Source organism: Caenorhabditis briggsae (genome assembly GCF_000004555.2).
Source record: "Caenorhabditis briggsae complete genome, chrX, whole genome shotgun sequence".
Lineage (NCBI taxonomy): Eukaryota > Metazoa > Nematoda > Chromadorea > Rhabditida > Rhabditidae > Caenorhabditis > Caenorhabditis briggsae.
In genome coordinates this window covers 13768540-13791198 of record NC_013491.2, presented here as the reverse complement: position 1 = coordinate 13791198, position 22659 = coordinate 13768540, and the positions used below count along the sequence as shown (strand labels likewise).

General features: G+C 40.1%; 6 protein-coding genes across 6 annotated transcripts; 3 read left to right on the top strand and 3 right to left on the bottom strand.

Moving 5' to 3' along the window:
• Positions 1-306: 306 nt before the first annotated feature.
• On the bottom strand, positions 307-678 carry CBG16877 (the record flags this gene model as incomplete). Its single annotated transcript, XM_002645119.1, has 1 exon — positions 307-678. The coding sequence occupies one exon, from the start codon at positions 676-678 to the stop codon at positions 307-309; it is 372 nt and encodes a 123-aa protein (XP_002645165.1).
• Positions 679-1904: 1226 nt separating this feature from the next.
• On the top strand, positions 1905-6128 carry CBG27839 (the record flags this gene model as incomplete). The annotated part of the gene is made up of 7 exons (XM_045240039.1): positions 1905-1977; positions 2307-3177; positions 4104-4754; positions 4803-4994; positions 5042-5235; positions 5285-5746; positions 5797-6128. The coding sequence occupies 7 exons, from the start codon at positions 1905-1907 to the stop codon at positions 6126-6128; spliced, it is 2775 nt and encodes a 924-aa protein (XP_045099910.1).
• A 922-nt stretch (positions 6129-7050) lies between these two features.
• On the top strand, positions 7051-8131 carry CBG27838 (the record flags this gene model as incomplete). Its single annotated transcript, XM_045240038.1, has 2 exons — positions 7051-7543; positions 7590-8131. 2 exons carry the CDS (start codon positions 7051-7053, stop codon positions 8129-8131), a joined length of 1035 nt encoding a protein of 344 aa, XP_045099909.1.
• Positions 8132-9093: 962 nt separating this feature from the next.
• CBG16874 lies at positions 9094-9762 on the top strand (the record flags this gene model as incomplete). The annotated part of the gene is made up of 2 exons (XM_002645118.1): positions 9094-9391; positions 9440-9762. The coding sequence occupies 2 exons, from the start codon at positions 9094-9096 to the stop codon at positions 9760-9762; spliced, it is 621 nt and encodes a 206-aa protein (XP_002645164.1).
• A 430-nt stretch (positions 9763-10192) lies between these two features.
• CBG16873 lies at positions 10193-12245 on the bottom strand (the record flags this gene model as incomplete). Its single annotated transcript, XM_045240037.1, has 6 exons — positions 10193-10384; positions 10959-11102; positions 11150-11231; positions 11300-11375; positions 11422-11503; positions 12195-12245. 6 exons carry the CDS (start codon positions 12243-12245, stop codon positions 10193-10195), a joined length of 627 nt encoding a protein of 208 aa, XP_045096079.1.
• A 3020-nt stretch (positions 12246-15265) lies between these two features.
• On the bottom strand, positions 15266-19791 carry CBG16872 (the record flags this gene model as incomplete). The annotated part of the gene is made up of 11 exons (XM_045240036.1): positions 15266-15382; positions 15467-15829; positions 15877-15989; positions 16036-16306; positions 16355-16533; positions 16607-16739; positions 17309-17462; positions 17676-17811; positions 18978-19170; positions 19357-19468; positions 19517-19791. The coding sequence occupies 11 exons, from the start codon at positions 19789-19791 to the stop codon at positions 15266-15268; spliced, it is 2046 nt and encodes a 681-aa protein (XP_045096078.1).
• Between the last annotated feature and the right edge of the window lie 2868 nt (positions 19792-22659).

Sequence of the window (22659 nt, the reverse complement as noted above, 5' to 3'; positions counted from 1 at the left end):
CAGGCAGAAAAACTGAAGTTTTTGTGTTAGTTTTGATTATTTTCAGTGGAATCATTTTTTAAATAATAAGAGTCTCGAAACTCGAGAAATTTGGAGATGTCACCTGAGAAGGTGGGGATTTTCATTTGAGGGACAGAAAGACGAGATTGATGACTAATCACAATGTTACGTCCTAATAATGGAATTGGTACAATTGGATCAGCGTTTGATCCCACGTTGATGATGAAGTCGGATTCGTCGTTGGTGGATTGATTGGTTTGGTTGAAGTTGGTTGAAGTTGAGTTGGGCATTTCCATTTGCCCGCAATTAGTTGGTGGTTAAGTGATTGGTGTTTGAGTTGATGTGGCATCTCCGATGAAGTCGTCTGCGGCTTGCATCGTATGTGTCAATATACTGCTTCTGAATTTCTTTCTCCGACGGGTTCTGGTTGATGAGGTTTGTCCATTTTTGATCCAATTGTTGAAGTTTCCTGGATTGTGTTAAAAGGTTGCCCATAGTGTCTCCGAGATCCAATAGGAAGTCGTATGTATCTTCAGCATTGTAGCCATTGATTGAATCCGTTCCGGGTACTTTTTCCAACAAGTGCTCCGAAATTCTCCTTTTGGTTCGTCCAATTTGGCTCCGCAACTTGCCACTGCTGCTGGAGCTGACGGCGGTGGTAGGTCGAGTGGTCGCCATGTCAAGTTGAAAGATTTCAAATAATCTCTCACCTTGTGTAGATCTCAAATTTGGGTAATTAAACCACTTATTTGCTAGCCAAGAAAAAGATAAAAGGATAAAGTTAAAATGAAACAATAAAAAGATACATCAATTGTGGCTCTCGCCGGCTGGTATATACGTTTTTTAAACCAAAATATTGTGATTTGACATCGAGATTCATCATCCAATTTATGTTTGGATGACGAATCTCGATGAAATCAACGAAATACGTTGACACTAGCCGTCTACCAGAATTTCTATGAGTACCTTCAACACGTGGACCACTTCGTTGTGGTGTTCAAATGTGCCTCGAATGGCATGCACGGACTAGCAGCAAGGCTTCTCGATATTCTTGGCGACTACATTGAACTCGTTTTGAGAGAGTGACTGCATTGAAATCCGCTTGATTAAATGTTGATGATGTTATTTATTTTCCTCCTATTTTTCAATGTCACTTTATGAAACGGTGTATTAACCAATTGTTCCACTATTCATTCATAAATGACCCTTGGGTCTCTTATTTTCTTACGTCGCTAATCCAGATTTCCCAGAGGCACACCTGTCTTGGCCCTTCTCTCCCTTCGTTGTGTGCGAGGACTATTTCTCAATCGATATTCTAGTGTTTTCGCCACACACACGTACCCCGTCGCACGCATTGCTCACCACATCTCGGTCACTCTCCTCCTAATTGCCTTATCGCCTGTTCTTTTGAACCGTCTTTCCCTTGCCAATTTGCGCGCGCGCGCGTTCGAGGTATCTCGAATAAAGAAAACAGATATCCCCACAATTTGTAGTAAAACGACGTTGAGTAATATGCACATTAGCTTCATCCAATCTCAAGGCCGTCATTTTTCTAGAATATTCAAAAGTCGCAAATTTTCTCCTTGTCCCTCACAGTCCCTCGTTCTTTTTTCTCTGCGTCTCATCTCACCTACACATGTTTTCCCCCCAGCTAGACGACAGTCCCCTTTTTGAATCCCATAATTTCCCGCCTTCTCTACTCCCTCTCTTCATCACCGCAGAAGACAGACATCTCTCGCCCTTATTACTCTCATGTCTCATGCCATCTGCTCTACTAACGAGGACAGAATGGAATAGAGATACATTGCTCACTCATTGTCTCGTTGTGCCCATCTCTGCCCTATTCTCATTTATATTCGATTTCCGTTTTCTTTTCCTTCATAATTATTTTTTGTTTCAGACCGATGCAACAGCAATTGTACCCGGTGGATTGCTATGGGCGACCAATCGTCCCAATAATCGTTGCACCGCAGCCAGGTGATTTTTTATCAAATATTTCTCAAAAAGTTATCAAGAAATAAGTTTTTTTTGAAAACAACCGAAGTATACTGTATCTCGCGCCTTTGCGCGCCTTCGCACGCAGATTCCTAACAAAAAAAAGTAAATAACTGAAAAAATGAGAGAAATAAAAAGTATTTGAAAACTGAAATACTGGTCCTTTGGCTATCAGTGACCTAGACACTGGGCAATACGTACTTTAGCTTACTTACTTTATTTTCACAATACTTACTTTATTTTCACAATAGAAATTTCCCAGTTTGCCTCTGTGTCTGTCTGTCCGTACATCTAATACAGTCAATTTTCAGTTCCATATCAGCTGCCTCAAACGGGAAAATTTCAACCAGCTCAAAACCCGGCACAATACTACCCTCCGGAGTTTGGAGGATATGCGCCCAATGAGAATGCACAACAACCCAACTTCTATCCAGCTCCAGGGCCGATGGTTCCTCTTCAAGTCAACACTCCACAGTATTCCAGCGTCCCACTAGCACACTCACACTCTTCCGGAAGATCCTCATCACATTCGGAGCCGGTGAATGTCGGAGGGACCAATCAGCCGTACTATCACGAATACCAACCCATCTATCAGTCAGATGGTGGATATAATGGAGCGCCCCATGTCAACAATTTCTCGTCCCAAACCGTACCAGCGACAGGATTCTCGAACCAAGGCCCAATTGAACAACAGGGACCACCAGTTAACAACACATTCACAGCTCAATACCAACCCATCTATCAGTCAGATGGCGGATATAATGGAGCTCTTTATGCCAACAATTTCTCTTCTCAAACCGTACCAGCGGCTGGATTCTCGAACCATGTTCCGATCCACCAGGGTCCACCAGTTAACAACACATTCCCAGCCCAACGCGAACCCGTTTACCAGTCAAATGGTGGTGGATATTATGGAGGGTCGTATGCCAACAACTCATCTCAAGCCGTTCAATCGACAGGATCTTCATACCACGTTCCCATCGAACATCAGTTTAAAACAAAAATGAATGAAGCGTTGGAGCGATTGAACTGGAAAAAGGATAATACGCAAAATTTGCCAACTGGAGACGATTCAAAAGTCGAAACCGAGCAGATCGATGCTGGTTTGGGCTCTGATGTTGAGGCAGAAGAGCCTGTGGATTCTCAAGCAGATGCACCAAAAGCCGCAGGAACCGCTTCTAAGTGAGTTTTGTTATCAAATTATAGAGAACATAGCAGAGAAAAAAAAACGGATTTCTTCTACTTCAGAGAGTTTCCGTTCTAAACTGTCTTTAAAAATGGCTGACCTAAAAGGGGCTCCGACCAAAATTTTTATTGCCTAAAAATATTCCAAAAGCTATCTATTCTCCCAATATTATACTGAAAAAAATCACAAAAAAAATCTGAAATCCCCAATAAATGCCCCTAAAAATAACAAATTTAAAAAAAACTTTGCGATTAGGTACGAGGATTTGAATGTAAGAAATCTGGGCTACAACAGCGGGCAAATTTTTCTACTTTCATCTTCTGCAGGTATAAAACGTAAAAAAATTAGTATTGGTCACTTGAAAAAAAACTGTCTTGCTCGTGGCCTAGGTTTCTTACTGCGCGGGTATTCAAATGCTTGTCCCTCCTCACAACTTTTTTGTGAACATTTTTTTTGCTGTCAACGGCATTATTTGGGGGTTTCGGATTTTTTGTTTCACAATAATATTTAGAAAAAAAAACTTTTTCGAATATTTTAATGCACTAAAAATATTTGGTCTGAGTCTTCTTTAAGGCAGGAATTCTGTTAGATGTCTTCAATAACTCAAGCAGCCCAGCTTCCAAACGTTTGACTCTTAGTTGTTACGAATTTTGGCTAAAACAGACACTCGAGGCAAATAATTCAAGGAGTACAAATATGTTAAGGGTGGTTAAAGTACAAAGCGATTCATAGGTACGAAATCCTCAATGTTGTGCACAATTTTCGAGAAAATTTGAGTTTTGGCCCTCCGAATCGATGGTTTTGTATCCCTAAATCGCTTTGTACCCCGTCGTACCCCTGATTTTCTGTAACCTCCGACTTATTTGCCAACGCATGAACTGAATTACAACTCGAACGCACATTAATCGAATTTTTTTTGCAGGAAGTCCCGTCGAGTGATTGTTGTTTCTGCAAAATACAAGTTCGGCGCGAGAAACGTCATGAGAAAGTCTTCTCGTCGAATTCAAGCCAAAACTACCCAGAAGTCGAGAGATGAGGATGTGGAGGAGATGGGAGACGCAGAGGATGACGAGGATAAAGAAAACATCATCCAGAACAATGACTGTCCGTCTGTTGAGTCCATTTCAATCCCTGAAGTTGCTGACGTTCCAACAGTTGCCAAAGCTTTGGATCGCGTAGCTCTGGACGATGGAAATGTCAATGTTGTCGCCGAACCCGAAGTCGAGGAGTTGATCCATCAAAATGAATACCAGTCATTGCCAAATGGATATGTCGCCAACTCCAAACTTTCTGAAAATAAGATGCCAGCGAAGGGAGATTCAGCTCCTCCTGAAAATGAGAGCCAGCCATTGCCAAGTGAGACTGACGTCAACTCGAAACTTTCCAGTTCTGAAACGAAGATGCCAACGGAGCAACAATCCATTTCTCCTGAAAAGCGCTCTGATATCCACGACAAGGAATCAGAGGTAACACCAGCTCCAGTAACCAAGGTGGTTGATTACTCCAAATGGGTGAATCGCAACCAAATCTATAAAAAATGGATCCAAGAGAGTCAAGAAGAGGATCAGGATTCGTGAGTTCATATATTTCTTACCATTTTTTTAACTCCCCAAAATTTCAGAGAAGACGAAATTGCTGAGTCAGAAGCCGAAGAGAAAGTTGTTCAGTACGATGTGCTGGCTCCAGCCGAAGAACTCCCTCATGTCGCTCTCAAGACAACTGTACAGAGAAAGCCAAGCAATCCAGGCCATCAGAAAGCATTTGCGTCGTCACAAGCTGCAAAACCACGAGAGTCGAAGAAGAAGCAGAAAAAGTAGTTTTGATTTTTTCTAGAAACTGCGTAACTGTTTGTAATTTCAGGCAAAAGGCGAGCAAGAGTCAAGATCAACAGAGCACGAGCAAAGTGCAGCAACAAGAACTGGATATCGGGGAGAAAGTCGAGGAGGACTGGTTTGAGCTAGAAAAGAAAGATTATGACGAGATGAAAAAGATTATCAATGAATACGGGCGTTATATTCACAGCTTCAGAATTATCGCCTGGGCATTCAAAAAAGGTAAACTCGTTGAAAACAGCTGTGAAATCAATATAAACCAAAATTGCAGAACGACCAGCGGTACATTCGTTTCAAAGCAATATCATCGAATTCTACAGAAAGCGATTAGATTATGCCTTGGACACTGATCGAAAATACCTGGAAACAGACAAATACGCGGAGTTGCGAGCCAAAGTCTATGCAGCCAAGAAAAATCCACGTGGCATCAAGATGTATCATTTTCTGCGAATCATCAAATCAAGCCCATTGCCGGCATTTGATGCGGACTTGCTTTACCTTTACGATTCGCCGAAACCTGCACCTGTGCATGTTATCAGTGATTTGGAGGAAGGCTACTTCGACATGGTTCTCTCTTTTCGATCCTGGAAGCCAGAGCTACCAGGGACGGCAGTGTCAGTACCAGACTTGAAAACTCTTCCATACAAGCTTCACGATACCCATCTTCGGCGATTGGCTTACCACATCAACTTCCAAAGCTATGTGAGATACCAGCCCAGTGTGTCTGCAGAAGGTAAGAGTCTAGAAACGATTGTATAATTATTTATGAAAAAAAAATTTCAGAGCGACATGAAATGGGACGGCGAGAGAAGTTCGTCACGGATGCTTACTTTGAGGAGCGTCAACATGGCCTCAACGACACTTGGGTCGCTGGGGACACAATGAAATTCCTGATCAGTCGTGTGAAACATCTCGAAAAAACGGATATGCCGATAAGCAACAAGCTCATCGACTTCTACAAGTTTTTGATTTGTATTTCCTCGAGCATTATTCACTTCGACGCATATTGGTTCAACGAGAGCTTAAAATTAGAGAACACGGATGACAAGTACTGTTTCCATGATGATTTGATGTTCATTGAATACTTATTCGGATGTGTTAATATTGAAATGTGATCTCTTGTGTTAGGATACTCTTCTGAAATGATTATCATTTTATGCTGGTTGTTGTATTACCACTTTATCATTTTTCCTTGTTGAATTGATCCCCGTTGCTAAATTGAATGAAAATTTCGTTGTTTTCTTTCATTGTCGATTGTTTAAAAAGTACTAACCATTCTTCAACTTCATTGAAAACCATAATCCCAAGAAATCTCAAGAAAACTTGTTCAGTCGAGGTTTATTCTTTAGATCGAATATTGACGAAATTATCATTTTTCGTAATATTCTTTTTCGCATCAAAAAATCCTAAGAGAATAACTAATGAGAATATTTCGGCTTCAAATTATTGTATTCTTGCTCTGGTTTGGCTGAGGAAAAATTATTCCACGGCTCACAATTTGTTATGTCAAACAAAGTTCTTCAGCTCTAGTCTTGTCGCATAATTCTAAAATTCTAAATCTTACGTTTCGTATCCCGTGAAACTGACACACATTTAACCATTAGTCATTTGTCAGGGCAATATTATTGTTTTCCGAAAAAAATAGAGTTGAGACGCAGACAGTTGAACAAAAAATTTCTCTGCGTCTCCACCGAATATGTGCTGTTTGGGCTTGCTGCTTCGAGGTACCTACCGTAAACAGACTGCGAAAAACTCTCCAACTCCATTTTTTTGAACAACAATAATAAGAAGTTGTCTAAAAAGTAAAGAACGCTAGGAAAAGTTTTCCCTAAATTTTAACATCATATTTTCAATTTCAGCATATCCGGTTACTGTTTTAATCAAGTTAAAGTTCCGTGAATCCGGTGATCACCGTCGGAATAGGAAGCGGGTATTTAGAAAAAACGGCTAGGTAAGTGTCTTTGGGTGTTCTTTCCTAAATCTAACAATCTTTCGAACAAAAGTTAGCCATTGCAGATAACGACTCAATTATCCAAAATGAATAATCAAGAATCTACGGGTGCTCCAGCAGACGGAATGGCTTTTCCGCCATTTTACGGCCAACAGACGCCATTCCCATATGTGCTGGTACCATTTCCTCAACAGTATGCACAATATCCCCCGTGCCTTATGTACCAAAATGAAAATTTTTGCGGTCCCACACAAATGCTTCCGTCAGCTGGGCACATTTCTCAACAAGTTTTTCAACAACCAACCGGACAATACGCTACTGGTCAGATGCCACCACAGGCTCCTATGCAACCGTCTTCAAACACGGGTAACAGCCAAACAGTCAATACTGTGCTTGTACCAGGAAACGACGGGAGTCAGCAGATTTTGGTGGATAAGTCCGAGTTGGAAAGACTCAGAGAAGAACTACGCGACTCTAAGATCAGGATTGCGGTTCTGGAATCCACTGAAAGATTTTACAGAGCGAATAATTCGAAATCGTCGTCTCCAAAAACAAATCAGGTAGCAGTTAGCCATAATGGTGAGTACAATTTAAGTAGAATTGCTAAACATGAACAAAGTTTCAGTGATCCCACAAGAGAAAATTACTGCAAAGGAGACTACTATGGAGACTACGCATCAATCTTCGAGTTCGGCTGAAAATATGGCTGAATCCACAGTTGTTGCCCTGCCGTTGGACGTGTTTCCTGCTCTGGAAGCCAACATCAACAGTCAAGGTTCTGTGCAGAAAGAGATCACACATGAGACAATCACTGCTACCCAAGCTTTGATTTTGCGTGAAAGTATGGCTGAAAATCTAGTTGCTACTCCGCCTTTGGTAGATTTTCCTGCTCTTGGAATCCTCATCAAAAGCCAGGAACCTGGGCAGAAAGACATCAAATCCGTGGAATCTTCTGCTCCTCTCAGTTATGCTTCAGTAGCCAAAAAATGTTCAAATGCCATTTCTTTGCCACAGCCGCTCTCGCCAAAACCGCAGCATTGCATGACAACAATTTCAATCAAGATGGATCCAGTGCCAAACTTGCCAAGATCTCCAGGACGAAAACCAGTTTTTTCTGACAAATCTACCTCTCGTTGTACTACAAAGTCTTCATTTGAAAAACCCTGATCTCAAAAAAAAAACCAAAATGATGATTCTAACTTTATTGAAATCAAGACAAAATCACGAGGTTCTACTGCAAAGCTAGCGCCATTATCTGGAAACACAAAGTGGGTCGACAGGGATCAGGTGTACAAGAAATATAACAAAAAAGCACGCCAAAAATCTTCAAAGAGCACCGTTGTTCCGTGAGTTTTTGAATTGTTTCACGCTTCTATAACAGTTCAATGTTTCAGAACAGCTGAGGTCTCTGAAAGTAAATCCGCTGAGATAATGGAGAAGGAAGCGAAATATGATGTCCTCGGTTTGGCTGAAGAGCTCGTTCAAATCCCCTTCAATCCGAAGAAACCAAAAAATAAGAAGAAGAATAAGAACAAAAAGAACAAAAAAGAATCTCCAATTGAAACCGAAAACGGCGATTTCGAGATGCCAAATGATGTGGATGAAAAGAAACCCGTTGATGAAAACGCGAAGAACAAGAAGTAAGTTCTATTTATATGATAGATTCATGAAAATGAGTTTTTCAGGTCGAAGGATGTTCTTCTAAACCGACATCAGAAAATGGTTCTCCTCAAAAGCTACAAAGAAACTATTGCATCGTACTCCGAAACAATAAGGATTCTCAGATGCTTCCACCTGGGATTCAAAAAAGGTAATATTGTCTATTCAAAATAATCACACACGTAAACGAGAAAAAAACCTGCGTCTCCACAGCACCTCTACAGGTTTGAGGGCTCTCTACACGTTTTTTTACTCGTTCACTCGTGCGATTGCTTTGATGTTTGAGAAACACTTTCAAGTTTAATTTATTTGCAGAGCGGCCACTTCTCCACCCATTCCAAATGGTAATCTTGGACCATTTGGAAACTTCTTCGCCGTTTAATCTGACCGGAAGGTGAGCGAAAATTGAGGAGAAGGTGGCGGAGAGGACGAGAGCGTACAATAAGGAGTTTCACTCGGAGTCGGACCGGATGAGCGCGTTTATAACCGCAATTTGCAACGGGAATTTTGTCATGGACGACGTTATCAACGCCGATCTACTCTTCTTGTACGACAATGAGTTGGAGGAAGGACTGGTCAGAGAAAAAGAGAAGAAGTACTTCGAAATGATCGTCAATTTCAATCAATGGAAACCAAACAGCACGTCTCAACATCCGGTTCTGTCGGAAGATCTTCTCCGAATTCCGGTGTCGTTGGATATTACTCATATCAGGAGTTTCGCTTATCATGTCTACATCCAGACAATGGCAAGAGTAAACAATGATAACAGTAAGATTTCGAGAAATTCGAATAATTTTTGAAAAAGCAACTTTTCAGCGAGTTTCAACACAAATGTCATGAATGAAATCGACCAAGATATAATCAAAGCCTACAAAGTTTTCCAAAACGAAAAATTGGTTTGGACTCTGGGAGACTGCCAGGCGTTTCTGAAGACTCGGATGGAATATCATAAGAGCCTCCCGACGGATGCGGTGTCTGAAAAAAACATCAAGTTTTTCGAGTTTCTCCTACATGTGACATCTGGTGTGCTCAATTTTGATGTTTTCTGGTTTTACCATGTCCCTCCAGGGTCAGGATCTCTTGATGATGCAATCCTTGATGAGATGTTCATCCAACATCTGTTCCATCAGTTTGCCTAATAAGCTAGTTCTTGTTAGTATTGTTGTGGACATCATTTTCCTACTTTCCGCTTTTTCTGATATTTGAAACCCTTTTTCTGTGTTCTCCCTCAATGGTTGTTTTTAAAAATCGTCACAAATGAAATAAACTTGTTACAAATAAAGATTTATTGATTTTCCGAATACATGTACAATCGTTAATGAGAAAAAAACGAGGTAGGAAGTGCATAATCGAATATACATTAGAAACGTGCAATATCGGTGAAAATTCCTATGAAATGGGCAATGGTTTATACAAAAATGTTCAGAACTGCCACATAATTTGCAGCTGCCAGAGACAAAGTGCCGAGCAAGATGTCAGAAAGAGAAATAAGACACATTTTTGGGATGGGAGAACAAGTGATTTCGGGAAAGGACGTATGACCAGTGATTTTAAATGACGTTAGAAAGCTTACGCAGGGCGGAGGACGAGAGCCGAAATGATTCCGAGGATGTAGGCGGCGACGAGTTTTTGTTGAGAAGTCAGGTGGAACGTTGGTGGAATCGACGATTTGTCGAGATCAGCATCACCAATAGTCGGGCAGAGGAGCGCGAATGCACAGCACATTCCAATGAGCACCCAGAGCCACATGTTGTGTGGGTTCTGTAAAAAAAATTTAGGTCGGGGTGATTATTCGGTTTTGTCGATGTTGGATTTTGTTTGGAAAACTAGTGTCAGTGTTAGGACCGACTCAGATTAATATATTGAATAAATTGATTCGAGCTTAGAGTTTCAGACTTCCAATTCTGCGCAGTTTGTCAGAAATTTCACATAAAATGCCTATCGGAATCAACTCTTGTTCTAGGAGACTACAATTCAACCCAATAATTTGAGTAATGCCAAAAATAGATGTTTCAGAGATGTTAAGCACGACTGGGAATTGGGCATTAGCAAAAATAATAATTTTTGGTGATAAAATCTTTTTTATTTTTTAGTCTGCGTTTTGATAGCTGGAAGATTTTCTTAATTCAGTACTGGATAGCATCCGATGAGAAGCAGATTACTTCTTTAAGGCTAGCATACTTTTTAAAACAAACTCGCAAAATTACACGGTTGAGCAAGCTTGCGCTGATTTTATCGCAGGCTACATTTCAGCCGTATTGGTTTAAAACAGGGATTCTGGACCGATGCGAATGCGCTCATTCCGTTTTTGGATGTTTTTGAACAAACGACTTACTCTATCATTGCCTCGATCGCTCATCATCGATGAAGTCATTTGGTTTGCGGGTGGAGCAGGTGCAGGGCGCTGAACTTGTTGTCCCTCTTGATCTGGAGCATCGCTAGAGACAGTGAGCAAATTGAGGACAGTCGATCCACATGACTGAAACAAAATAATATTATTTATATGCTGTGAGGAGTTGCGGTTACCGAAGGTGCTCCTTTCTTGGCGATTTCAATTTTCAGCTTGTCGATATTTCCAACTGGTAGACGTTGGATGCATCGGACAACGCTAAAATGAGAAGATCAGTTAGATGAAGGTCTCAGAGATGCAGGAATTTTTGTCGTAAAAAAACTCACATATCAAGTCGGCACTTGGCCTGCAGAGTCCCAGTTGTTTCATTCACAGTGTAATTTCGGGTAGCCGTGCATAAAACTGTAATGAAGAGGTTAATCTGACTACAGTTATACTGGCTGCTTACTTTTATACGTTATCGCATGTCCAAATGGATTGTAGAGCGTGACGATCTTCGCGAGACTCTTCTCACTGTACCGGAATTGTAACTGAAAAAATGGAAAATTGATTTGTTGAGACTAGGAAGATTTTGTTGAAGAAAATGTGAGCTGCGGTTGTCGTTTTTTTTTTGAGACGAAGGTGAATTCCGCTTAAGTTTGTTCTGAAAGCTGCCGCGCTCAAAATCTAACAAACCGTTGCCTAACCTTTGCAGAAAAGATGTTAGCAACATCCGAAATAGACTCTGCCGTTTTTTGAGCAATAATGGGGCGCTTTTCAGGCAAAGTTAAGTTGTGCTTCTCAGGCAAAGTCATCGTCCTTTGATTGAACTTTAGGCGCCATTTTGGCAAAATTTGGATTTGTATGGAAATTTTGGCTGTGGTTGGCGTCTTTAAGGTGAAAGTGCCTTTTTCTGCTTTTGAGAGCTCCGTGCGAGTGCACTGTTTTTAAAGAAATGCTCAGTACGCCAGTTTTGATCAGCAAAAATAGCCGTAATGCAATCGCAGTGGATGAGAAACTATCTTCGACTCAGACCGATCCTTTCACATTTCATCTGTAGTGTTTACACAAAGAGCCTTACAAGTCATATGGCTTGCTCATAGAAAGTATGGGTCAGCTAGCCACTTCTATGACCAACTCGCCTTGCCCGACCTTGATATAACCGTTTTTTCAAAGCTCTTCCGAAATCACATTTTTCTTGATTCCTGTCTCTCAAAATATTATAAATAACAAAAAACTCACTTCTGTTGTGCTGAGAAGTACTGGCAATGCGTCCTCATCTGCTCCTGACATGAATTGTTGAGAAAAATTCTGAAAAATATAATTTAAGTCATACTTTTCTAGAATTCAAAGACGCGAATGATCATTATCGGAAGTTCGAAAGGAAGCGAAAACTGCGCAAAAGTCAAACCAGTTCGCTTTTGCTGGCAGATGACGCGAGAAAAAACGGAAAAAAGGAGAAATGTGATCGCGGGAAGAGGAGTAAAGGGTAGCGTCCTCGGCCTTCATATCGACCCGTCCTTCCATACCCATTGTAAACAACACAACGCACAAGAAACGCGCCAACTGGGACGGCTGACGCATTTTTTTTCGCGTGGAAAAATTCTCCAAATTTCATGATTTTAAAAGAAATGTTCAGAAACTATCAGGAGGAAATGGGTAAGAGTATGTAGAAAAAATAATTATATGAATAGCATCAGGATTCTGAATATTTGTCATAAGTTTAGAAAACGAAAGTTCGCAAACGAATTGGTCTGGTTTTGCGGTTTTTTTTTCATTATACGTCGTTCTGGATCCAGCAACAGTGGAAACGCAACTCAGAAAACAATTATTGACTAAGAAACTATTGATTGAGACCTCTGCGTATCTGTGTGCAGGTAATTGAGTGCTGTTGAGCGTCAAAGAAAAGGACAATAAACGTGTTGGATTGGCAGGCGAGCTATTCGTGTTTGACAGTTGCGAGAGATGGGTCAAATGAAGTAACAATCGAGGAGAGGGAAAACACAGAATAGTCCGCGATAGGAAAATGATGATGGTTGGGATGGAAGATAGACAAACGAGCACCTGGTGGCCAGCTGAGAAGGCCTTTTTGGATACTATCGAAGATTCGATGAGCGTTCGATGTTAGGAAATACATTAATGACGAAATATTTCCAAAATGCAGGGAAGTAAAAAACTGAAAAAAATTGAGAAGAAAGAGGAAACGAAGTCACTTATCAGAAAATTTCGCGTTTTCTAGAGGACAGAACATCAATAATATGAGTTGTGTGAAAATAGGAATAACACGTCAACAAATTGCGAAACGAGTATTTCAACGAAACGAATTTTGAGCGAGTTACGTGAAAATTTGAGTTTAAAAATTTTATCTCGGAAAATTATTTTCAGGCCTAATTTCAACGTGGCCGAAAGTCGGCAAAAAATCCAAATGTCGGTGTATCATAGGTTTGGTAGGCGAATCCTTAAAGGCACATTTAAAGGAACATGAATATTCGTGATTGTTCTCAGACCGATTGTTTCAATTTTTGACGAATTCTTGATTTTGATTTTTTTTTCATAGATCTCCAGAGAAACAAAAATTAACCATTTTGTAGAAATTTTTGCGTTTTTTTTTCGGAGTTCTGTTGAAAAATTCAAAAATTTACAAAAAGCTCAAAATCGATGAATATTGTCAAAAAATTCGAAATAATAAAACAGGAAATAGTTTCGAAAATACATGTTTCTTTGAGAAATTTGTAAAAAACAGCAGGAAATACTAAATATTACATTTTTCTGATATTTATTACTATTTTGAAAATATGATTATAAAAAAATTTTCTTCGGATTCAATTATGTTTTCCTAGTTAAAAATTAACGCTTCTCACTAAATCATGTTTTTTTTTTCGAATTTCTTTCGACACGTGACGATGATCAGAAGTGCCGATAATCATCTGACTAGTTTCACACTGGTGTCTTATGTCACTTTCGCTATAAAACCAACGTTTTTTCAGAAGCATTTGACCCTCAACACATAAACATTACAAAACTTCATTTCAAAAATGAAACGGAAGGAAAAAAATCCAAAATTTTTTTAAAGGAATGGTTCCAAAATAATTGTCCCTACTGAAAAATTAATGGTGGGGAATAAGGGAAATTGGAAAATAATAGAGAATTACAAAGATGGGTGGGTGGGAATTTTCGTAGAAAAATCTAATACATTTTAAACATTCCTATAAAAAGACCATACGAGCAAGTCATTGCTCCCAAATTAGAAAAAAAGTTGGAAAATGAGAAATAGGAAAAAGAAAAAAAAAACATAAAATCGCTACCAGTGATATAAATGTGGAACTACATGCTTTTGGTGGAGGGCGAACAACCGTTGTCTGTCTCTACATTAATTTTAAAAGAAAAAAGAGGGGTCTAAAAAGGGATGGTACACGGACACAATTTGGGAACAAGAATGCACATAAATTAGAAAAGCGAAAAACGTGGAAAAAAACTACAAAAAACATAATTTTTGGGGGAAATGTACACAGATTCAAAAAAAGGGGAAAATGGGATGCAAGTGATTTAGAAATTCTAAGAACCGGAAAAGTTTCGAAACCATAATCCTACCGGGGGAAGCAGTGGTTTGGTTTAATGTTTTTTTTAAATTAGAAATTGGGGGAATAAATGAAATGAGAAAATATAAAAAATCGGAAATAAAACATGATAAAATGAAAAGAGAGAAGGAGAGGAAACTAGTAGAAAAGTGGAAGAAGCTGTTTGGAAGGATGAAAATGGTTGGAAAGGGACAATAGAGGAAGGACAAAGAGAAAAACTTAATGATACAAACGTGGTATTACGAATCGGGGAAGGAATTATCTCCTTAATTAGAAAAATAACTCAAATTTACAATAAAAATACGGGAAATTCGAAAAATTATGCAGGTACTGTTTTTAGGGTTTTTTAGAAGTTTTTTTTTGTTAGGGGAAAATTTGGGAAAGTGGTTTAGTTATGAAATTTCAAAAATCTTATAAATGATCCGCGGCGACCTATTGAGAGTAGGTTTGGAAAGAGTTGAGTTCTAGCAACAAAAGGAACGAATGTTTTGACGATTCGCGACCTAACGAACACAAATTGAAGGTAGGACAGTGATAGATGGTATGAGAGAAAGTGATTGGGGAACCAAGAAAATCTGGGGGCTGAGATTTCTCGGTTGTTCTGAAAGTGATCACATAGAATCGAAAGGCAATAGATCATAAAGCGGCATCAGAGCAAAAGGAAGCAGAGAAAATAGGAAATTCGCAAATAGGAGAAAAACTTGGGGATTAAAATATTGGAGAATTCAGAAAATTTTAGTTGGAGCACACTGGACAGGAGCTTTGAGAGTCAAATCCGCCTGTTCGAGAACGGTCACGTCCGCAGCGCGCACAAGCCGGAGCACCGGTATCACAATCGTTCTGGAATCTATTCTAAATTAGGGGTTTGAGAATGTATCTAAAATATTCAGTGACATCACAACATTGAAAATTTCTAAAATGAAATATGCAACTAACCCCAAAGATATTGTATGGTGGACTGTGTTGGAGACTGGCCGATGGACGGATGCCACCGTCGTAGTTGTCTTGTGGAAGGCTGATTGACAATGGAGAGCTCATTTGGACTGGTGGCATGAATTGCGGCAATTGATGTTTCATTTGCTCTAGTTGTCCCAACAAGTTGTTACGCTCTTGAAGCAACCTACTCTTCTCCACGAACTCTCCCTCATAGCGCATTCTCCACATTTGTTCACTTTGACGAGATTGCTTCAATGAATCCTCCAGATATTGACACTTCTCGCTCAAACTTCCAAAGTCATCGCCTTTCATTGGTTTAACATAGTCGCCGTATCCATCTTGTTGTTGGTATTCTTGGCCGAACTGAAATAATTAATTATGAAATATCGGCGGAAATCAATTAAACCAACCATTTGAGGTTCAAATGAGCCACCGAAAATGTCTTGTGGTCCTGTCTCCGGTTGTCCGAAGAATCCAGCGTTTCCGTATGGATCCAAAGAAGCGTTGCGGACTGAAGACAAAACTGAAATTTGGTTAGAAAAATTTCTGTGAAATAGTCAATTACAAACCATCATTGAAAAGGTTGAACTGATTTCCAGTCTCATCGATTCGTGGAAGATCTAGACTCAACTCATCCAAAGTTGGCAAAGAGCTATCAGTGACAACATTGAATCCACTGTCAGAGCGGCAGAGCGAAGAATGAGAAGTCAAGGCTGGGTTTCCAGAGTCGAGAGATTGAAGTCCTCCGCTGATGATCATGGTTCTCTTCAGCATATCCAGGTGTCCCATATTGAGAGAATGAGTGCGAAGACGTTGATCTCCTCTGCCAAGCGGTTGAAACTATAATTTTTACTATTAGATTTTACCGTTCTCCCCCAGATCATGTACCTCAAAACTTCCAGCTATTGGAGAACGCTCAAATCCTGGTGCCTTTGGATAGCTGCTCGAAATGGAATCTGTTGTTGCGTATCCTTGTTTGACAGGAACTCTAGTTTTAAGAACTGACGAATAGCTTGGAGCGTTGTTGGTTGGTGACTCGAAACGCATTTGCTCAGTTGGGATGCTGACTGAAATGGAAAAATAAAATAGGGAAATAGAATAAAGGGTTCGTGAAGACGGCAAAGATGGAAATCTACTCACATCCATTAGGAGATGGACTGCACTGCTCTTTTGGACTTGGTTGGGTGCTTCCAACGTATGGATTGCGTTGAGCGTGAAGTTCAGAGTCGTGGTGAGCAAATGCGCAGAAGACCGCGCGGGGACAGTACCCATGCTGAAAGTTCTTTTTTTTTCTGGCTAAATGACGATATGAGAATTATCGGGCTAAAATCAACTACCGTAACACCTGTCATAGAATAGCACACTGTCAAGTTAAAGCTCAATTTTTTCAATTTCTATTCACGATATCAAAAATCTGTCAATTGACAAAACCCTTTTTTTTTCTTATGATTGAAAATTTGTCAGTTGACACGTTATTTGTATCTTCGACAGGAACCAAAAAGAATCGACTTGAAATTGAACGTAGAGGGCCCTTCTATTCCAGGTTATACGGTATTCCCAACATGATGTGTTTTCATGATGCATACCGCATTTCATTCCGCGGAAGCCTACCAAACCTCCAACTTTGAACTCAATTATCCTGATTAGTGCGAAAGATATTATAAATTTGTTAACTGGTAAAATATTTCTGATATTTTGATATATAATTTATCAGTTGAAAAATGTTTGATGTCTTTCAAAGATGTCGGTTTGGGAGGGCTTCTACTAGAGGAATTACGGTATTTAGCACATAAAATTCTCATAGATTCGTTCCATTTCTTTTTTTCCCTTCTCAATGTGTACCTCCAACATGTCATTGCACTTTGTGGATTTGTAGATTTCTGGATGGAATTGTTGTTCGGTGCGTGTATGACAATATTGACAGCTATCCCCTGCCTCACAAATGTCGGGATCCAGCCACTCATCGATTGTTTTTGCAGCTGGGCACGGCGTCGATCTGAAAATTGCCTCACTTCGCTGCTACGAGAGTTTTGTTTGTGAGAAGAGGAGAGTTTCCAAAAAGTCAAAGTTCGATTTTGACAAGTTGTTTGCTCCTCTCTGCATTATTGTTTGTCGAGAACTTTGACGCGTTCAATTTTTCTACCTCTCGCGAGTTGTTTGTGAAACGCTTATCAGCTGTAAAACGGAGCCGCAATGTCAAAACCTATACCTGTACTTGTACAATGCTGGTGGGCGTCGGCGATCCTTTGAGTTGTGGTAGAATGGACATGCGTATCCTTGTCTGCAGAGCCGCGCTGGTTTTCGGCACTGCTCTGTTTTGTAGCATGATAGTACGTGATCTTGTGCTGCAACTAATTCAAAGGTTCAGTCTCGATGATATAAAACTCTTGTTTTCTGGTCTAGTTGGTCCCTAGTTTTATTTTCGTTTTCTAGGTTCTTGATGCTTTCATATTTTTGCTCTGTGGAAAAGTTTAGAGAACCACTTCCGCCGCTAAGCTCTCAATGTCACAGGCCATCTGCGAAACATAGTGCACAAAAACAATCTATTCTACTTTAGCTGTTGTTTTGCTCTCATTTCGGCGTCTTTTGTGCTTTTCGAAATATTTCCTGTTTGCCCAGTCCATTGTGTACATGTGGTTGTGTTTCCGTTCTCAATGGCTAACAAAAAGCTCAGAAACGTGAGAGTTTTTTTGTTCAAGCAAGTGACAAGTGAGGGAAGATGGCCATGTGATAGAAGCAATAACATGGAAAAAAATGCGGCCGAGAAATAGCAACATAGCAGAAAAAAAGAGAAATTGCCAAAGGGCACGTGTGGTCACGTGTGAGCACATATACACTTGACAAGGGAACCTCAACACTTCGGAAACCTAGATTTTGATGAATATTTCAGGATCAATTAACAATAGGCTATCTAGACACCTCTAAAAAATTTAACTTTCAATTTATAACTAGCTCTCTAGTTCCAGCCAAGCTATATGAGTTTCAGTTTCATAAATCTCCTTTGCAGCGCAAAACAAAACTTTGTTGTGTTATGGTTGAAGATTGAATCGAAGGTCACATTTCAAACATTTTCTTGGAAAAACATATTTTTTTCAATTTTCGAATAAATCTGGAAAATCGTGAAAAAATTCGAAAATTGAAAAAAAAGTTTCGAAGGAAATGACGATAATATGAAATAACATCAAATTTTAAGTTATACTCATCAAAATTCATGTTCTTCGACCATTTAGGAATTGAGAAAATTGTTATTCCCTACTGAAAGAGTAATTTTCAGTACTGAAACTGATACAACTCAGCTGAAACTGGCAAGGGTATTCTAAAATTTCCAGAGGAGTCTAGATGAACTATTGTTAACCTTTTCATCAAAATCTGGGTTTTCTGGGTGATGAGGTTCCCTTGTAATTTCGAAAACCCCTATTTTAAACTCTTTTTGCAAAATATGTTCTACCGAATCTCCGCTCCCCCTTTAAATCACATCAAAATACCCATCCCAAACAGGAAAACAACTCACAGTGCCATTGTGGATCTTCGATCACAAAGCTAGTCTTATCTCGGGTCTCGCCGTCGACGACCGTCGCAAATCCGACTTCGTGTTGGTCGAACTGAATAACCGAAAGATAACTGGTTTTGTTAGGGGAATGCTTGGCTACCATTGGCGGACGAATGTCATTCGCTGTGTGAGCGAACGCGCAATGGGCACCATTCTGCAATTCAGGGAAATGAAATTTGAATTTTGAAGGGAAGATTGGAACAGATGAGAAAAGTAGAAGTGAAGGTGCACCAGAAAATTCGAGAAAACCTGTGCTGGCTTAAATGATTTTAAGTAGAAGTTTAAACAAATATTTAGAATGGCTGGAAACTGAAAGATTCTTAAAACAACAAATAAAAACCTTGACACACTGCCCCCGCGAGTCAGTCGGATGCACACATTGAGCGGTCTTGTAGTAGCGTAGATGGTATTTTCTTTCTACATCTCCAGATACCCTATGAAGAAATATACAGCTGAAAATGGATTTCATCGATTTCGAAACTCTGAAAATATTAGCTTACTCGTCCCCGTCTGGACAGATGCCAGTGTTCTCATCATATTTATCACAGTAAATGTCGGGAGAATAATTGAATGAGCCATCGCTTCTCTTTACTGGCCTTCTTCGCCTCTGATTTGCAAAATGCCACTTGAAACAGGTGAATGGGCGATGTTGCTGACACTGATGTTGTTTGAATAAAGGACATGCTTCCACTCGAAATTCGTTTAGATAGCTGGAATGATCAACGAGAATTGGTGGAGTGAATGGTTGGAACCATAGGATTGGCTGGACCAACATTTTTGAAGATTTCAGATTACCGAGAAATGATTTTTGAGGGATCTTTATATATGGTTGGTTGTAAGCCTGGTATAATGTCAACGGTTTTTTTCCAATTACGAAAATGTCTTTGAGTCTTTTTGATTGGTTTCATGTATTTCGAAATAATTATTAATTTTTTGTTTTTAATTCATTCGAATTTCAATGTCCACATGAAAATTTCAAATCTGCATTTGCGCTCTAATGCGAAGAGCAAGCCAGCTGTCCACATTTTGCTGTTCTTTTCCTTTTCCTCTATTTCTTCCTTTTTCAGCTGTTAAGCTTCCGCGCTCATCTACTGAACCGATTTTTAAATGCTTGAAGTGTTATTTTGACCTGCAACTTTTTTTTCCAATCTTAATAAAGTTAATAACGAGTTTTCAGCTTTCCCTTATAATTCCAGCTGTATACTCCAATCTAATTAGTTTACTTTTCCGCCCTATCGAAAATGGTTTATTTTCTTTTAAAGTTTCTAGATTCTATATTTTCCGCATCTTACATTCTGCCATCATTGGTTTCGACTATAAAAAAACGACTTCTAGGTTTGTTTCATCATTTTTTCTCAGAATCTCTCCTCTGCCATTCTCTCTCCACTTTACTGACCATATGATCATGCGTATATTTGAAGCAGTGAGCACAACGGGAGACAAGACGCAGTGATGTCTAGAGGCACGCAATTTTGTGGAGGTGGCAGATAGGTTAAAGTGGGCGCTAGTGGTAAACAACTCGCATCGGCCGTCGCCAGCGGCGGTTTTTTTTTGTCTCTGTGCGATACTGGGGGTAAAAAAACGAGGAACGTGTACAATGAGAGAAAGAAACGTGAAGTTATAAACAAAATGAGAATTTGTTCTATAAGTGGTTCTCCTGAGAATTTTGAAATTTGAAAAAAAAGCTTTTCAAAAGTCCCAATTGTTCTTCATTAATTGTTATCATGTGCACTCACTGTTGATGGCTCGGCTTCTCTTGTAAGAAGACGTCCGGCGACGGAGATGAATTCTGTTGTTGGCCACCGCTTCCTACTGAATTCTGTCGCTGAGTCTCCGTCATCGAGTGACGTCGCGACGGCGGTTGGCCAGCGTTGAAAACAATCGGCTTTGGATCGCTTCCACTCCGGTTTGATTCTGAAAAATGTTCCAGAATAGATTTTTATGGAAAAATGTGGCTGTAGAAATTCAGAAGCAAATTACATCTAAGGGTAGCGAAACATTTCTAACGTACTACTGTTAAGTTTTTTCTTAACTCAAAAAGGAAAAAAAAATCGAAACTGTATCTCGCCAGGAAAGCGTTAAAAATGACGTACATGGATGAACACTGTCGGACTGTACATTCTCCACCCCGCAAAGTTTTCCCCTTTTTTTCTCATCCGATTTCTTTTGATCTACCACACCTCAACACAACTTCGAAAAGGTTCTTTTCCTCCTTCACTGCCCCGTTTTTTAACCGTGTGGCAGTATCGGGGGAGGTAAATTGAAGATGGAACGACCTGATTTTGATTCGCAGCGCGTGATGTTTACGCTGGGCAAGCAACATGCATTTATATTGCATTTTGGCAGCAGAAGGTTAGATGAGCGACATATCAAAAAAAGTTTTTTGAGCGAAAACCAAAAAAAGGAACTGAACTGAACTCGAAAAAAGTTGCGACAACTCTCTATTTTTTATCTTCTCGCTGCTCTTATAGAACTGCTGACTTTTGAATAGACGGGTGGGGGAGAGAAACGGGATGTTATGGTATCATGTGAGTTTGAGCGGTCAGAGAAACGCCAAAAAACAGCAAACGATGCAGTTTGAAAACCAAAAAAAATCTCGGGAAAAAATCCAAGGATTACTGTAAAGAAGAATTACCTAAACGTGCGGGGGAAGCGAGAGAACTGTTGTTGCAATGCTGCGACTGTGTTTTGAAGTTGTAGCGAACAGCAGTCTCTTCATCTCAAATCGGACATCGTCCTCTTCAACCAATCTTGTTTGTAGTTGTGTTTATTGCCGTTCCAGGCCGTTTGTTTGGGAAAAAGATGCCGGATGTGGTGACGACGATGAGGAAGAAGACACTGATGATGATGATTGTCTCTTGAAGGAGTAGGAGGAGACGTTAGAGTGAATGGACAACTGATAAGAATGGACTGGTAACTGATTATGTTTTTTACTTATTTGAATATATGGCGGCAACGACTTTTGCCAACATGCACGGATTAAGATTTTGAAGACGAACGGAATGTAGGAATTTACACGTCAAGGTTCAAGGGCAACAAATCAAATTAGAGATAAGGAGGTGGGTGGAATCGAATGTTTTCATATCCAAAAATGTGATAAAGAACTCAGGACTCAGAGTTCAGAAAAAAAACAGAAATGACTGAAGGATTTCAAATAAGCTTGAGCTCTAAAAAGCAGAATGATGCCTTAATAAAAATGAACTTGGGTCTTTTTTTTGCCTCACCCTCACTCTCTTATCCCTCTGGGTGAGGGGTGCCTTGTGACCGACCCAAACACCCCCAGTCCCATGTAGAAGAGAAGGATGGGAGCAGAAAGCAGAGGTATTGTAGGATTCGGCGAGGCGCCCCACAACGAGACGCCGCGCCACAAACACACGTCGCTTCTTTTTTTTCTTCTTCTTCTTCTACGCAGACCACGCGACGTCCTGAGACGATAACTGGGAGCCCTGAGGGCCAGTGCTCGGCGAGCACCCCTCCCATCCCTCAGGCGCCGACCCCCAGTTCTCACTGTGAGCAGTTTGCGTGAGGGTAAGGGGAACAGAAAGCGAGAGCACGAGAAGCGTTCCTTTTTTCTACCCGTACTATTTTTTGAAGCATTTTTTGCCGACTCGAGCACAAAGGCGAAAAATTGGAAATAGAGTTG